This window comes from Miniopterus natalensis, chromosome 4, assembly GCF_054644295.1.
Source record: "Miniopterus natalensis isolate mMinNat1 chromosome 4, mMinNat1.hap1, whole genome shotgun sequence".
Lineage (NCBI taxonomy): Eukaryota > Metazoa > Chordata > Mammalia > Chiroptera > Miniopteridae > Miniopterus > Miniopterus natalensis.
The window spans coordinates 20,460,287-20,477,744 of record NC_142084.1 but is presented as its reverse complement, the minus strand read 5'-3'; the positions used below and the strand labels follow the sequence as shown (position 1 = coordinate 20,477,744).

General features: G+C 53.6%; 1 protein-coding gene across 4 annotated transcripts in view; it reads right to left on the bottom strand.

Moving 5' to 3' along the window:
* Positions 1-7,602: 7,602 nt before the first annotated feature.
* MACROH2A1 (macroH2A.1 histone) overlaps positions 7,603-17,458 on the bottom strand; it is a 76,995-nt gene continuing 67,139 nt past the window's right edge. For all 4 annotated transcript variants that reach the window (XM_087816372.1, XM_087816374.1, XM_087816373.1 and 1 more), the window contains exons 8-9: positions 16,129-16,303; positions 7,603-8,357 (exon numbers count right to left, since the gene is read on the bottom strand). In XM_087816372.1, the coding sequence (XP_087672498.1) occupies positions 8,192-8,357; positions 16,129-16,303 (341 nt within the window). In that variant the 3' untranslated portion in view covers positions 7,603-8,191. The remainder of the gene's footprint in view (positions 8,358-16,128; positions 16,304-17,458) is intronic.

Below are 17,458 nucleotides of genomic sequence, written 5' to 3'. Positions count from 1 at the left end.
CGGGGCGGCGGGCGGCTGCGGGAGGCGGCGCGGGCCGGGCTGGCGGCGTGAAGCGGAACGTTGTAATGAGCGACGCCGGCTGGATTTATGGGGCTGCGCACGCGGGCCTGGCCTTCCTGCGAGGCCTCCGCTCGGGAACACAAACAAGCCCCGGCCCGGGAGCGGCGCGACTGGGTCTTAACAAGAGCCCGCTAATTACTGCAAGGCCCCGGCCGGTCCCCGGCCTGTGGAGGAGCCGAGCTAGGGGCTGGTTCCTGTGGCTGTTCAGGCTTCGCTGGATTCCTCGGTGTCCCCCCGGGAAGGAAGCCCCAGGGTGCCTTCCCAGCTCTGGGGCATTGCATAAGGCACCGGTCCTCTCCTCGCTTTTCCTCATCTGTAGAATGGGATGATGCGCCTTTGGAGGCTTTTGCGAGGCAGCGTACCAGAATGCATAAGTTGACTTCTGTTACGCATTCCTGGCTTTGAATCTTGGTTCTGCCAGGTTCCTGCTGTGTGTCCTGGGCAAGTCACTTCACCTCTCTGATCCAAGCTCCCTCACAAAGAGAGCAGGGATACTGATGTTCACTTTGCAGGGCCTTTAGGAGGGTGTGGTGAGAGAATGAGAGCAGACTCCTTAGTCTACCAGGTGCTCACACCACTGCTACTGGTGGTGCTCGGTCATGGATCTGGTTGTGTTGTTATTGTCATTTTCCACCCAAGCATGAAGGTGGCAGGTGGTGTCTCAAGGCCCTGTACCATTGTGACTCTGCCCTTGTGCTGTGGTGATCTAGGCATCAGAGGGTTGGACACATCCCATCAGGGGCATGTTGGAGGTTCATAAGGGCCACCTGCCCGTCCTTGTGACCACAGGCCTCTTTCTGCTGGTGTAGGAGCCTGGCCAGACCAGGTCCCAGGCCTTGGACTGCACTGGTAACAGAACGTGGTCCTCTTGGCCCGGGCTGGGGCTGAGAGGAATTTTCTGACTCAGGCTTGTGTGTTGCATCACCAGGACATGCTGCTGGTCACCCCCTTAAGGACACCTGCCCTGTGGCCCTGTCCTTGCCTGTAAAATGTGTGCACCAAGCTCACTGGTACAGAGACAGGAGCTCGCCGGCTGCCCTAACCCACAGGTCTCTCTTGCAGACATTTCCCACTGCCTTCCTTGTTTGTTGATACTGTGGATTGAGCCTCTATCCAGAAAGGGCCCAGGTCCACGCACTTTTCAAATCAGGGGCCAGGGAAAGCAGAAGCACCAGATGCTATGAGACCCAAGCTGTGGTTAGCAGTGTGGCAAGGGGGTGCCGAGCGGGGGCCTTGTGCCAGCATCAGACTTCACTCTGAAGCCTCCATGTGCCCACATGAAGCTAGTGGTCCAGAGGGATGTCACCCCTGCTTACTTCTCCAGGGCTGAAGTGTTAGGAATGCGCACATCCTCCCTAACCTCCCTGCTGACTTCTCTGAGTCAGGCACTCTGCCTGGTGATTGGTCTTTGAGGTCCTGGTAGGTTCAACTTCACTAGGAATTCACACAGCCACTGAGAGAGCTCTTGTCCTGTCCCGGGCCCTCTGGATGAGGTGGCAAGGGTGCCACAGAGTGCAGGGGCCGTGGTTCCTGGCCTGGTGGAGGGCAGAGTCTCCTTTGCTTGCTCACTGCTGTCTGCCCAGAGCCTAGGACAGGGCCTGGCCCAGAGGGCTCAGGGAATATGTGTGAATGAATGACATTCACTGTTTGATGGGGAGACAGCCATGACAGCGTCCAGGAGGCACATTACTGTGACTGGTAGGCGTGCAGGGTGCACCAATAGAGGGTGCATAGCCTGGACAGCAGAGTCATCATAGAAGGCTTCCTGGAGGAGGTGGAAAGGCGGCCTAAGAGTGGAGACCTGAGCGGTTGGGCAGGATTGCAAATAAGTGGTGGCAGCATCATGTTCCAGGCTGAGGAACTGACACATGCAAAGGCTTGAAAGCAAGACGGGAGCAGCTCCAAACAGAGACAGGATGGGTGGAGAGATGGGCAGAGGGGAAGATGAGGCTGGAGAAAATGACCAGCCTTCCTCGAGTCCCAGGCCTGTGGTTACCCGGAAGACAGCTCTGAACTTCCTCGGACCCTGTTTGCTTATCCGTTTTATAAGTGGAGACACAACACTGTCGTCCCAGGGCATTGTGAGGATTGAACTGGCAGCATGCGTCTTACACACTGTACAGGGCTGAGTGGGGTGTGGTGGTGGTTTTGGGGTGCTGCCCCTGAGAAGCCCTGGGGTGACTGGGAACCCATGAGGCACAGGAGGGTTCAGGCAAGGGCTCCCTGGGAAGTGAGGTCCCTTGGGTGTCATCTTAAAGGAAGTCATTGATATCCTTCCAATTGTGTGGATCTGCCCATAATTAAGCCTTGGAGGGGCTGTCAGTGGCTGTTGACAAATACATCCTCAGCCCCTTGGTTAAGTGGAAGTTCCTCAAAGCTGGCCCAGCCCTGGCCCACGGTGGCATTTCCCTTCAGAGGATGTGCCCAGGACCAAGTGCACTCTCCGCTGGGGTTCAGAGGCTGCCTCAAGGTGGGAATCTGTAGCCAGGACCTCCGTGAGACCTAATGAGGAGCTGCGGGGTTCAATTATGCACCCGCCTGGGCCCCGGCCGTCTGACTGACAGCTCATTACCCGCTGCCGTGTTGGGCAGTGGAATTGCATCTCCCAGATGGGAAGCGATCAATCTGCCCATCGCCGCGGCTGGGCCTGCGTGAGCTCCGCTCTAATTTATTCTCTTAAGCTTCGGAAGCCTCGTCATTTTTAGGTACAGAAATACCAGGTTTCCCGGGCAGCCTGGCCAGGGCATGCTCAGGTAGGCACATGGAGCAGGTGGAGCCGTGATGGTCAGCAGGAAGGGGCCACGGGCCTGGCTCGGAGGAAGCCAGGTTCTTGCCCAGGAGGCCGGGCTGGGTGGCGGGAAGGTCGTGTGTGGGAACAGGGCGCTTCTGCCGGCCAGGTGCCCATGGCCTGCTTACGTGTGTCTAGGGCTGCGTTATTCTGGGCTGTAGTTGTGGCTCTGGTTTCTGGGCTTTGGCACAGGATTTGGAGGGCACTGTTCTGAGACTCGGTTTTCTGCCCTCCATAAAGTGCAGTTATCACCAGCAGCCAAGGCAGTGACCTTTATTTAACCCGTGGCGTTGGAACAGCTTGCAGGGCATCTGAGGCCTCTTCCCCAGTGAGCGCATTACCTGTGGCCTGTGTCCCAGGATGCAGCAGCGGTGCCCCCGTCCCCTGCTGTGGGTGTGGGGCCCCTGCAGACCCTGGAAGGTGGTCTGGGTCCCCCTCTAAGCATTCTCAAGGGGGCTGTTAGCAGACCCGCATTCACAGGGTGAAACAGGCCAAGAAGAGCATCTCCCACGAGAAGTGTCAGCCGTTTGGTAGAAGGCAGAGTTCGGGCTGACTCTCAGCTGGAAGGGTATTTCTTTGTGTGCCCCACAGTTGTGCACTCTGCAGACACAGAGGGCTCTGGAGTCTCTTTAGGAGTAAGCAAGTGTACATATGTGCGTGTGAGCATGAGTGTGTGTGGGAGCATAGGTGTGCATGGATTTGCATGGTTGCAGGAGGGTGTTTGTGTGTGCATGGATGTGTGTGTATGCGTGGATGTGTGTGTGTGCATGGATGTGTGTGTGCATGGAGGAGTGTGAATGAGTATGGGTGTGCCTGAGCATGGGGAGGTGTGCATGGGGGGCAGTGTCTGAGTGTGTGTGGGGGTGGGGGTGCATGAGCATGGGTGTGTGAGGGGGGTGCCTGAGTATGGGGGGGGTTGTGCATGAGTGTGGGGGGATGTGCATGTGCATGAGTGAGAGAGGTGCATGGGGGCGGTGAGTCACTTTGGTGGGAGAAGAAGAGTGAGGAGGAAAGTGCCTTCTGTGGAGAGAGTGTTTCTGAGACTCCTTCTCCGAGTTGACACAGCAGCCTCGGCTGGGTTGGTTTTTCGGGGTCAGGGAAAGGCCAGTCTATTTACACACCTTTGCTGAGGAGCATGGAGGGGTGGCGATGGGGGCTGGAATTAATGAGCAGTTTTATTGCCTCGCCTGTCAGGAGGGTCACATGATATTATTTTGATATGGAGGCCCCCAAAAGCAAACATAACAGGCCAGGTTATACATAGAAGAAAAGGGGCCCCGCCCCTGGCCATTCAGCATTTCCCTTTCTTCTCAGTCCCAGGTGGGCCCAGGACCCTCCTCCCGCTGCCGATGCCTGCGGGCCGAGTGCTCCAAGGCGGCACCAAGGCCAGCTCCCAAGATAACGGTGGCCTGTGGCACCTGGCAGCGAAAATTCAACATAGAAGCTGCTAATGAATAAATCGGCCAGGCCACCCCCAGCCGCTGCTGCCTCTGAGGAGAGGGAGAGTGGGACATCTCTGGGCGGCTGCCATGCAGCCTGAGTGACAAATCAGGGAGTGCCTGCCGCCAGCACTGACGGGCTGCGTCCGGCCTCCCACCCGCCGAGGAAGGTCCCTGCGAGCACAGAGCAGTCCTGGGACCCTGGGTTGGGGAGGGAATTGCTGCCCATCTCTGGTTTCTCTCTCTCCTCTTTTTTTTATCGTTTTCTGTTTTTCTCTTCTCGTTTTCTTTTCTTGCCTTCTCTGTCGGGGCTAACTGTAGCTGTGGCCAGCCACCCGACCCTGATAGGAGGGAGGAATGCTGCCAGATAAACACATCCACTCATGGACAGCGCCACACACATGCCGGAGGCAGGGCTGGGGAGCAGAGGCGGGGGCAGCGGGGCTGGCCTGGCTGTGAGGTGCGTGAGCGCCTGGCTCTCAGGCGGGGGAAGCTCCCCGGCCGGGGCTGAGATGCGTGGGTGCCGTCTTGCCACTCACCTATCACCTTGTTCTCTCAGCCTAGAACATTCCAACCTTTCCTGCAAGACCCAGCTCTAGGTTACCTGCTCCAAGAAACCCACCCTGAGCAATCTGAGCTGGTGAGCACACTCCCTCCTCTGAGCACCCATTCAGTAGATACTTCTCTGGGTCCCCACTCTGCTGGACAGGGGCTGTATCTCTCCTGTCTTTGCAAGAGGCCCTGATCTGAGGCTGCATTCATAGGAAGACCCAATAAATCCTTGTTGGCCACTGGATTGCTTTAAATACACTTTCTGTTCACCTCTCGTCCAATAGGTTCTGTTTATGCTGCCAGGACCGACCACACAGGACACATGTCAGTGAATAAACAAGAGGCCCTGCCTAATTGGAGCAAAGTTTAGGGAGAAGCCAGCCACCGGGGGTAGGGGGGGGGAGTGGGAGAGCTCTGTTCGTAGTCAGACAGCTGGGTTCAAGTCCCTGCTCCACTACCAATAGCTGCGTGACCTTGAAGAATATGCTTTACTTCTCTGTTGTAGTTTCCAGTCTGTAAAATAGGGATCATGTGACTGACCTCATAGAACCGCCATGAGAAGCAGAAGAAACACACACACACACACACACACAGTTATTACTGTCAGTTTAGTCCTAGTTAGAGCCATGGCTCGGTGTTAGATCTCGGACGTCATTTACAGGGGCTCATGGAGGAGCAGTGCAGAGATCATCTGGATTACTTAAGGCAGAATCCAGCTGCCGAGGGCAGGATTGCTTTTTAGAAACAAGTGCGGGGTGGGGTGGGGTGGGGTGGGGGTAGGGACACTGTCTGCCTGTGTCACGGTGGGATCATAGGGCTTCATGACCCGAGGTCAGGCTCGCGGATGACCTGGGAGTGTGTCGGCTGCACAGCGCTCCCTGACACAGCTTACAGCAAAGGAGAGGGTGGGGACAACCTGCAGGCTTCCCCTCAAAGAATCATTTCATTTTTGGTAAATTCTACTAACTGCAAACTTGTATTTTGAATAGAGAGGCATGTGTGCCTTTCAAGCAGTTCCTTGCAGCTATACCAGTTTTTAAAGTAATGAGCTGTTTTCTTTTTCCCGTAAACATGAGGCTGACATCAGAGAACAATTTTTGATCCCAGTTTTAAAACGAACTGGGTGGTTTGGAGATGATGGGAATCCCAAGCAGCTGGCTGGCTCTCTTTTCCTCTGTTTCATTGAAAATAATTTCTTCAAGGAGCCCACAGCTCAGGGGCACGATGCACTTTGGATTATTGAAAGTTTAGAAACATTTAGGTGATTATGGTAAATAATTCACGCAGACTCTGACCAATGCAATTTATTCTTTTGTGCAAGCACAGCGAGAGCAGAAACCAGCTGTCCCTTTTTCCCTTCCCAATCCTTTTAGCGCCATCTAGTGGAGACATGCGCTAGGCACAGGACTTGCTTCTCCGGCGTTCCTTCTCCAAAGCTTAAGGAAATGCTTCTCACCTAGAAGCCATTCAGACCTCAGTGCCATCTGTGTTTCTGCGCCAAGGGCAAATGGACTCTGTTTGCTTGCTGATTAGAGTGTGCCCTGGAGCCCTGCATCACAGCGGTCAGCGGCTTGGTGTTTGAATCTGGTGGTTACTGCTGACAGGCAGGTTACTTCGCTTCTCCTGGCCTCTGTTCTCAGCTGTGAAATGGCTCTAATAACAGGACCTGCGCTGTGGGGTTACCACAGGGACAAAATGAAGGAATGCCCGTAGGGGACTCAACACAGTGCCTGGCATGCAGTAAAATACCAGATTTCTAATCAAGAAGTAAAAAATATGTAATCTAGACCCAGTAAAGATCTTGGGAAAAAATGTTAAGTCTTAATACCTTACATTTAGGAGAAATGGGAAGATCATCTTTCAGGTTTGAGTTAGAAGTAGTTGTCTTTTCATTGAAGAGGCTGGTTGTGCTATGGCTTAGGACTTCTGTTTTGATTTCCACAGGCACAGTTTGGAAAGGAAAGGGGATCCTTTACATTCATCCATGATATGCAGTGTGCTGCATATTTCTTTCTGGTTAAAGTCTACTTTAGAAGCAGGCACTTTTCTTTCTAAACAGATAGAAGCATTCTGTGCGTTTTAGGCGAATTTAGATGAAGGCAAAAGTACATTTTGAAGCAAATAGTGTCTGTGTTTTGCTGAGTTTAGGTAAGAAGAGTTTAGCTACTCTGGTCCAGCTGGGATCTTTCTAAATAATCCACATCCCTAAACACCCGCAGCTGGGGGAAGGCATGTAAAAGCTGGCAGCACATTTGGGGACCTTGGTGGTGGCACCTTGCCCTTGGAAAGCTCTTGGTACCAGGGACCCCATTCTCTAGGAACAACAGGTCCAACCCAGCCCTGGCAGAGGTCTTGAGGCTTCGGAAGCTCTACCTGGCAAGTGGCCAGGGGCATGGGGCGCAGCCATGAGCCCAAGGGAGCAGCAGGAGTGGGTGGGTGGCAGGAGAGAGCTGGGCTCAGAGTCTGAACACCTGAGCTCTCACACCAGCCTGTCCCTTGCCTCCCACTCTCAGTTATCTGCTTCCTCATCCCTGAAACGGGGATATCACCCTGGCCCAGGTGTCACAAGGATGAGAGGAGAAACTTTACATACACGATCTCCTTCTACCAGCCATTAGGGCGTGAAGATGCCCTCCCCAGCCCGCCCCACTGCAGTGGTCACTGATGTTTCATGGGGATGGGCTGCCCCACACAAGGCCACCCATCCTGTGACGAGGGAAGGACTTAAGGCTCGAGGGCACAATAACTTGGAACGCGCCAGACAACAGTTTAACATTTTACTAAATCAATTCACACAAATTCCAAATTGCAAATATAATTAAGGACAACAGATTCTGTTCTGCCTTTTAAATCTTTCATTTTCAAATCCATCATTAAGACAAAAAGTAAACAAAAATTAAGTCTGCGGCATATTCATGATTTTTCTTCTTGAGGGGAAAAAAAGGAACATTAGAGTAAAAAGAACGCCACTGGGTGTACAGTAAGCACCACGACACACGGTTACGAAACGGGCTTCCTGGGTCTGCTGCCCGTGGTAGACACTGCTCTCCCTGCTGCTCCGCGGCAAGCAGGTTTCATTAAAATAAAACAATAAAATCTCCTAGGTTACACTAAAGTCAGACACAGTCTGGAACACAGTGCTTAACAACAGTAATGCCAACTATCAGTGCTAACGTGAAAACATTTTAGAAGGTCGAAACAAACTGGAAACCAAAACCTTATTTTCCCTAGATGAGCAAAATTGAAAACAAAAGGGTTCCTGCCTCCCAGTAGGAGTGAAGTAGGTTTTTCTTTCTTTCTTTCTTTCAAATTGGAGGCAGGGGGCACGGTCGCTGGTTCGGAGTTCCTCAGCCTAGTTGGCGTCCAGCTTGGCCATTTCCTGCACATAGATGCCTATACTCTCACTGTCGAAAAGCACGAAGTACACTGTTTTGATGGAAGAGGACATTGTTGACACGAAGTAATTGGAGATGGCCTTCAGAATTAGCTGAGCTGCCGTCTGCTTCGGAAAACCGTTCCTGCAAGACAGGGGGAAGGGCTCAGCTACTAGGGAGGCCACAGGGGCACTGGGACCCCCCCTGCCTGCCCGCCACCACCCTCCAGGAGGCTCTCGAGGTCACATGTGCCGCAGTCCGCCTTGTGTTGGGTCAGTGTCCGCGAGCAGTGTTGGGTCCTGTGGCTGCTCGTACACAGCATGAGGAAGCCCGGTGCCCACCAGACAGGGGAAGGACGAGTGGGCAGGGAACTGTGACCCACGTGAGAATGTCCTGTGCGCAGAGGAGGGAAGGAAGCATGCCAGAAATCCCTGGAAGGCCATGAGCAAGTGGACAGATCTGTGTTCTGTGGCATGTGGTGTGTGTTAAGTCCCCCAGGGCAGTGTGAGCTCCCATGTTTCTTTTCCCAGCATCACTGTGACTAGCATGGGGCTTGGGACAGAGTCTAGGCTCAAAGGCTCCCTGTGGATCTCAGCTCCAGAGGATGGCTGGAGGCCAGAGCTTCTCCAGGAAGCTCTCGCCTCTGTGCACACACGTAGGCGGATCATGCCCTTCACACTGGCCCTTAAGTTCATGGGTGCCAGGCTGCTGGCCAGGAACCCACTCCCAGCACACAGCAGCCTGTAGAGCCCAAGGGCCAGGGTGTCAAGGAGCTGTGGATGCAGAGGAACAACTCCAGGCCAAGTGTGCTCTTCATCTCAAGGGACAGCATCCAAGAGTAAGCTAGTCTGGTGGGAATTCACATGCATTTCCATCTAAAGGAAATGTCACATGGCAATTTGGGGCACAGGGCCTCAGAACTTAAGCAAGAATCTGAAATCAGGACTCCTTGCTTCATGCGAGTCTGAGGCTGTTCCTGGTCAACACTGCAGATGCAGGACCCAGGTAACCCCGGGGGAGAGTGGCAGTAATGCAGCAACTTGCCTAGTTTAGTGGAAGTAATGTGGGCCTTGGAGCTGTTGTTCCTAGATTCAGATCCCTTACCCCGATTTACACTTAAGGACATTGAGGGTGAGAGTTTGGGGCCAGTTTTCATGAGGATTTGTGTTCATCAGCAGGTCCACAGTCCTTAATCTGCTGAGCCTGTGGCTCTGCTAGTACCCCAAGTGCCGACCCAGCTGGCCAGTTCCAGCTGGACTCTCCATCAGACGGGGTACCTGCCGCCAGGTGAGAGGTTTCTTAGAACACTGCCAGCCTCAGCCACCAAGTGCCGGGAGTTCCGAACACTTCAGCTGCTTCCCTTGGAGAGTCACCCTTATTCCACTGTCAGCACTCAGAGCATTTGAGATGCACAAGAGAAAACCATTCTTGTGAGTTGTTTTTGATCAAACAGGTCTTCACCCAGCTTGACGATGGACCCCGAGTAACTTCTGGATGCTTCAGAAGTGAAGCCTATCCTTACAAGACAGGGCGTCACCCAGGGCATGTTCCAGCCTGTACAGGAGAGCCCGTGGGAGACAGTGTGCAACCCAGAGTCAGAGCTCCTTCATACAGGTGGCCGTCCTGGGCCACGAGGCACACCTTCAAGGCAGCCAGCACCCAGACTGCGGGTGGGGAAGTGGGTCAGAGGCTGCATGAACAGATTCAGAGTTGTTCTGGCCTGGACAGTGTCAGGCAGGCACAGCTTCCTCCCCAGGAGACCCTGGGGACTCTACCACCAGAGTCGGGGTCATGAACAGCTGGGCCAGGATGGGGGTGGAGGGGATAGTGCAGGGGGTAAGGAGAGGTGGAAACCCCACGTGGCAGGCTGTTCTCCTCGCACCCTGCCCCACTCTGGGACTGGCAAGCTCAGGCTGGGAAGAAGCTGTTCTCACCACACCTGGCACAGGTGCCTTGACTATACTCTCCCAGGAGTCAGGCACAGGGGACAGGTTACCAGGAACAAAACGCATGCTGGGAAGTGCTGGAGTAAGTCAACTCGACCTTCTGTTTTAGGGGGCATCTCTGGCGAACGTGTTCTCAGGGGCATGTGTGCAAATGAGTGTTGTGGGGAGCCCAACTCACCCGTGGGGTACACAGGTGTAGAGGCTGCCCTTCCTATACCCAGCCCCACTCCTGACAGGGACTAGGCCAACTTTTGGGGAGCGGTGTGCAGGCACAGGTCACAGTATCACTGGAATAAGGGCCCATTTTAAGTATCTCACAGACAGCAAACGTTTATTTTCCTGCTGCAAATACAACTGCTGCCCAAAGGACTGGTCAGGTGACAGTGATCTCATTAGCATCATCCTGGTGAGAAAAGCCTGAGGAGGAGGGAGTCAGTGGCCAGACAGGCACGAGTGGGGACATCCAGAGGCTGCAACAGCACAGGGAGTCCAGCCCATCACTGGAAGCAGCCTGTGCTCGGGCCACGGGAGCTCTGTCTGTGGATGTGACCTGGCTGGGTGGGTCTGAGTGGAGCTCTGACGTGCTCTCTACACCGGAAGCCCAAGGTAACACTCCACCAGCTCCCAGCTCCCCTAGCGAGGGCGCCCTCCTGCTGGTCTCTGCCTCACACCTGCACAGGTGAGCGCCTGTGGAACTTCCTTGAGGAGCAGTCTGTTGTGTGGCCTGATGGTCTCTGGTGTTTGTTGCTAGGGCACCAAACACATGCCAGTCACTCTGCCTGTGCCCAGCACTTTCTTACAGACTTTCTCCCACAGTTTTCCATTCCTCTACCTGGGACCCTTGAAAGGGGCTGTCCTTTCCTGTTCCCTACATCAACAGTTCTCAACATTAGCCTGTATCAGGACTGAGGAGGGGGAGGGCCTGTGGAAACCAGGCTGCTGGGCTCCACGCAGGGAGTCCAACTCAGCAGGTGTGGGGACCACCCTTTGGGAACCACTGTTCTACATGGAGCCAGCAGGGCTATAATTTGAGCTCACAGGGTAGGCCCAAAGGTGAAGAGCCTACAAGTGGGGACACAGTAGGGATTAAAGGATTTAGAGGTGCAGTCCCCACACCCGCATGCCCTACTATTAATGGAGTGTGGGCTGGGCTGGCCTTGCCTTATCCTTCAAAATGGCTCTTGGGTGAATGTGAATCTGATTTGTTTCCAGGAAAACGTCGTGCTGATGAACCCGTCCATCTGTGCTAGACAGCCATAGCCTCAAGCAGCAGCCCAGCCACGGGAGGTGGCCACACGGGCCTACCCAGGCTGCCAGGAATGGAGGTAACAGCTTTCCTAACATTTTCCTAACACAATGCTGCCTACCCACCACAGGGAGCACGTGTGTAACAGGATGGGACGTACGAGCAGATGTTCTCACACGAGTGCTTTATAACAGCCCTGTGCCCCTGAGATGGGGCAGCCGTGGCGCACACAGTGGCCTGGAGCCACACAGGACTTGAGTTCGGGCCCTGTCTCTGTGCCTTCCTGCCCCATCTGGGGAAGTGGGGTCAGTGTTACCTGAGGCAGCTGTGCGGTCTGAACAAGATGCTGCACCCGAGTCCTCAACCAATGGTGCTATCTGTGAAGTGGGTGATCTCGAAGGTCCTTCTGAAGGCTCTCCCGGGGGAAAACCACCTCCCCACCCCAGACCCCGAGACAGCTGTGACTAGGTGACTGCTGCTGTCATAGCTCCCTGTGCTAATAGTGGCTTCAGGCCCCCAGAGGGCTGTCGGCCATGACTGTTGGCACGGCAGGGGCACAGGTAGGGGTTCCCTGGTGTGGCACTGCCCAGCTCCAGAAAGTTGCTGGCCTCTGGCGTCTCAGCAGGTTCGTCCCCGTGTTGGCTGCATAGGCACAGCCCCTATGCGTGCCACCGCTGCCTGGCCATGTCTTGTGCCTTCCTCCCCCACCTCAGGCCCACTGCCTCTGTGACAGTTGCTCTGTCCTATGCCTCACCGTGTCTGCCTTCTGGATAAGACCAGATGCCACCTCCTCTGAAACACACCACAGAGGTAGAGGGAACAAGGGCTCACACTATAGGGGCGTTAACCTCTCTAGACAAGTTTCCTCTAGTGGAAAATAGGTACGTCAAGGGTACTCGTGGTGATCACCGCAATGGTGGTGATGTGGATGCTGCTGCCCTGGAGGGCACCCCTCAATTCCCACTTGGCCTGACCCAGCAGCTGTGGTGTTACAGCACGTATCTTAAGTTCCTCTGAGGCCAAGTGCTTCATACCCTGCACAGAGTTTATGTTAAACTCTTATTTTTTTCTTGACCTTTCCTTGAGCAAAGGACAGATGTCTGAGCTTCCCCTGAAGTCACTCCAGTTATGTCTGGGATAGCCTTTCCTAAATGTCTTGGGCCTCAGTTTCCCTAGACTAGTGCAAGAGGACCCCGTGAGCTATCTGTCTGGTGCCTTCTTGGGTCAGCCTACTCAGTGGCTGGGGACCACAAACATTGGGTGCTTCTCCCACCATCCCGTCGGATGGCAGAAATGTGGGTTTGTAGGGCTACTCCACAGCAGAGCCTGCTCCTTGTGTGGGGCATCGCAAACCATCCCTGCTCCTGGTGAGCTGCCCTCCAGGGCTGGGCAAGGCAGGCACATCAGGCACCTGTGGGGAGAGGCTGTTCCCTGGGGGTGGGGAAAGTCCAGGTGGAATTTCTGGAGGAGACAGACTTGGCGCTTGCCCTTGAAGGCTGGGCAGGAGTAACGTGGATTTTAGATGGAGTCTGGTTCTTGCTGGGCCAGTCCACCTATGCAGTTGGCTTGGCTGATTGGGAGATGGGTAGGGCTGGATATCTTGGAAGCTTGGGTGACATGGGGGAAATATCACCCTGTATAGACACTCCTGCTAGGATTAGGTCTCCCTCACACTATGATCCTAGGCCCTTCCATTTTTCCATGTTCTGTCTATCTAAAGTTACCCCATCCAGAGGTAAAAGACCAGGCCATCAGGGTCCTGAGCTGAGAACAGGGGCTACAAGTGGGAGAAGCCAAAATTCAGGAGGGGATGATGGGTCCTGTCTCCCAAAGCTAGAGAGGGGCACAACCCCAGAAGAGGCCTCTTACCTTCTCTCACTCCAGGGCTCGCACATTTTGGGTGATATGTAATTCTCCCTAATTCAGTTGGTTCCTGTCCTTTATATTGCTTGTCTGAGGTTCATGCCTAGTGGGGAAGGGAGGCTGATGGCTGTGCCTGGGCAGGTCAGGGAATTCCAAGCGGTGGTGTGGAGGTTTCCTGAGACCCACTCACATAGAGTGTGCAGGCAGTGGAGCAAGCCTCCAGCAGGATGTGAGGAGGTGGGTCTGTTGACCAAAGGGGACAGGAGGCAGGGGTTCCATGTGCCTAATACCATGAACACTGAAACCAAGGGCTCCACTCAAATTTTGGCCCTTCCAGGTGCAAGCTATGTGGCTGCAGGTGAGTGACCTAATGCAGATAAGCTTCCGTTTCTTTGCCTTTGAGTGGAATTAATAACAGTGCACCTCGTAGGGTTGTTGTGAGAAAATGCAGAGAAGGGTTTAGCACAGTGCCTGGGGCTCAATGAATACCATAAATGGGAGCTTGAAAAAGACAAACTGGCTTTCCTTTTAGGCTCATAAACCTAAGGAGAGTTTAATCAAAGCCCCAAACTAGCCATTCCCTACAGACTGCCCCTCCGGAAAGGGGTCACTACTCCGTAATGTCAAACAGAGCTGAGGGAGTGGAGGTATCCATAAATATTGTGACCGAGTGCCCAAGGACAGGATGTCCAGATGCCAGAGGTGGCTTCCAAGGCCGGGGTTATACCCCCTAGCTCTCATTTATACCCAGTGGCTTTGAGGTTGGCCGGGGATGATGGGGGGGGGGGGGGGTCATGGCCATCTCCTCCATCTGCCTGGTTCGCTGGGCCTCGGTGGGGAGAAAGTAAGCCCACTATACCAGAATGTTTGCATTTATATTGTTTTAATTCCAACGTGACTTTTATGCCAGAGACACTGGATGCCACAAACAAGCTGTTTTATTTCCCCTCCTAAAACCCACTGTGATTTACTGGCCGGCTCTGGTATAATCCCATTCTTTACTCATGAAAGAGGGTAGCTGTTTACACGGTGCTGTGGGGCAAGGTCTGCCTGGCAGATGTGGGCCCGGGCGGCCGTGCACATGTGCTTACCTTAGGAATTCCACCCTCTTAAAAGCTTTCAATTGATTATTTCTTGAAACTTTTTACTCCATGAAAAATGTAAATAAGTTTATAATAACAGATGCTCTTTTATGCTTCAATTAGAAATTTCCCAATAGCCATATGAAAGAACATGAAATTATTACCTCCAATAATGGCTCCTATTGCTTCTCTCTTCGGAAGCACCTTTCATCAGAGTAGATCAAAGTGCCTCCAAAGCACTAATTAACTAAACCTCAGAACTGCCTGTGAGGAAGGGCAGTCCCCATAGCCTCGCTGATAAGGCAGGCCAGGGACAGAGAGGGTTATTCATTTACTGACGATCACACAGCAGTGCAGTGTCAAAGAACATACCTTCTGTGGAAGGTTGAAGAAGCTGGCTCTTTATGCTCTGGTTCAAAAGCATTTTGTTTAAAAAAAAAAAAAAGGTCTTGAATTAACTGGGACTATAGGAATGACGCTGGCACCTTATGGAAGCCGGCTGCCTCTGCAGAGCCCTGACTTCCTTGGGTACTGGGAGGGGCTGCTGGCAGAGACCCAAGAAGGCTCACGATCTCAAGGAGAAGCCCAGGTGTAGCCACCTGTCGATACAGAGCCCTGGGCTATGGCCCCTCTTGGGCCCAAGATGCCAACAGCTGCAGTTCTGAAGGCCAGTCTCCCGTTCTCAATGCCCAATCCAGACTGCACCTTCCAGAGGCCTGTGACTATGACCCTTCAAATGGAGGACCCTGGTGTTGTTGGGGGCAGTGGAACCTTAGAGGAACACGACTCCAACAGCCCTCGCCTCATCACAGAGTTCCCATGGCTCTCTCCCTCATTTCCAGAGCAGACCTAGGACGCTGCATGAGGGATTACTATGCCTGTTTTACAGAGTAGGGATTTGGGCTCAGAGTGGGGGTCAATTTATGTGCCATCACTCAGTTGGTTAGTGGCTGAGCCAGGACTCAAGTCTAGGCCTGACCCCACCCCAGAACACAGTGCTGCTCTGAGAGCAGGGACCAGACGACTAGTTGCTGGCATCTGGGGTGTGCAGCCTGGGCGTTGGGGTGGTTGCCACCCTGCCTGCCCCATCAGCTGTTCAAGGACAAGTCACTTCCAGTGCTGGCTCTGGGTTGTGTGTCTTTTGAGGGGCAGCTGTGCTGCTCCTCAAAACCTCAGTGAGCCCACCTGGGGATAATGCAGGGCTGGGAGGTGCGGTAGGCCCAACCCAGTTTCACTCTCACCTAACTGCTCACTCAGTTCCATCAGGTCCCATAACCCCATTAGCAGGACAGTGAGATGGAGGCAGAGCAAGCAGGTCTGGGGAGGTGAAAAACACTTGGGAACACAAAGGTAAAAGGCATAGGGCTTTGCCCAAAGAATGCTGTGGTTTGGGGGCAGAACTGTAACAGAGCCTGGTTCTGGGAGGGGTGCTCCTGTAATCAGATCCCTGCATCCACACCTCCTGTCTTCCCCACCCACCCACTCTGAGCCTTTGTCTCTGATGGTCCCAGTACACTCGAGGTTACCCTGCGTGATGACAGATGCTGTCGCAACAGAAGTTCCACACTGTCCTCAGGCTGCCTGTCTCACTACACCTCTCCCACTGTCCCTCACCACTGTACTCTTCCTGACTTCTTTTCTCCTGTTCCCCTAGATTAAGGCCAGTGCTTGAAAGCAGCCTCGGGTGACCCTGTACGCAGTCCGAGCTCCACAATTATGGGCTAAACATGCAGAGAAATACACCCATGGCTGCCATGGTAACAGGCCGGTGCCCTTACCTGCCACTGCCGATGGATGGAAACGCAATGGACTTCAGCTTCTTATCATCTGCCAGAGCCAAGCAGTTCTTCACCGTCTTTTCCAGAAGCTCCTCACACTTGTCTGCACCCCAGACCGGGCTGTTACAGTGGATCACAAACTTGGCAGGCAGGCCATGTCCTGCACTAACAGCAGCTGGAGGGGACGAAACAGGAACAGTGAGTTTGTCCCTCGGCAAAGCGCACAGCACTAGATACCAAACACAGACCCACTCTCCAGCCACAGCACACCTTCCAGGCGGCCTCCTGGCCTGTGTGCAGGGAGGGCGCAGCTGCCTGCCGAGTTGGGATTCCAATGGAAGCTCGAGCTGGAAGGTGCTCCTCAGTTAGTCCTCTCACTCTGGGGAGGCCAAGCCAAAACCCAGCCTTGGAAGGTTGGCATTGGCTGCATCACCACCAGGAATTCTAGCCAAGGTTGTAGTAAGCCCTTCCTCTACCCTCCCTGAAGACAGAGCCTTAGCCATCTAACTTGATGGACTGTGTCAGAATGTTTGCAGCCTCAAATTAATTGCCTTTTGGGGTCTCTAACCCCCTTTCCGCAGGTGCATTCACATGCATATATAACTATAATGTATCTACAAGTCTCCCAGACACAATTCAGGACAAACTTATAGGAAAGCATGTCTGCTGCCCTGTTCTCTGACTGTTAAGTTTTGACAGAATTAGACTGTCTCTAGGATGGAACTATTTTCTTTTGCTAGGAGTCTTTTTCTAGCTACACCTTTCCATAGCAGACCAGCTCTCCATCTCTGCCCCTTGTCGGATCCAAAGACACTGGCCAGGGGTCTGCTACCCATCAGGAAATGGAACAAGCCAGCCCATCTTTTGGGATTCCTGTCCCCAAAGATGTGAGGCAAAGGAGGTGGCTCTAGGTCCCAAGGGTTGGTGAGGACTGCCTACTGTGCTTCTATACAGGAGCACCTGGACATCCCCACTCTACTGCGACAGAAAGACCCCCAAACTTTTTGGTTTGATCGAATGTTTCCTGAGCCCATTTTGTGAGGAACGCACCAGCACTATCCAAGGGTCGTTAAGGCTATGTCACTAGTAGATACTGGAAAATAGAGATTTGTGGGTAGTGTCTCATGCTGCAGTAGAAACAGCTCTAGACCAAGAGTCCCGTGTCTGAGTTTGCATCTTGGCGCTGCTTACTGGCTGGTTTGAGAAGACTGGGGTTTAGTTCAGTGGTCTGTCCACGTGAGACATCATTGCTAAACTACACATGGAAAAGACTGGAAAGAAACATGTTAACACTGATTATCTTTGGACAGTAGAGCAGGGGTATGTTTTA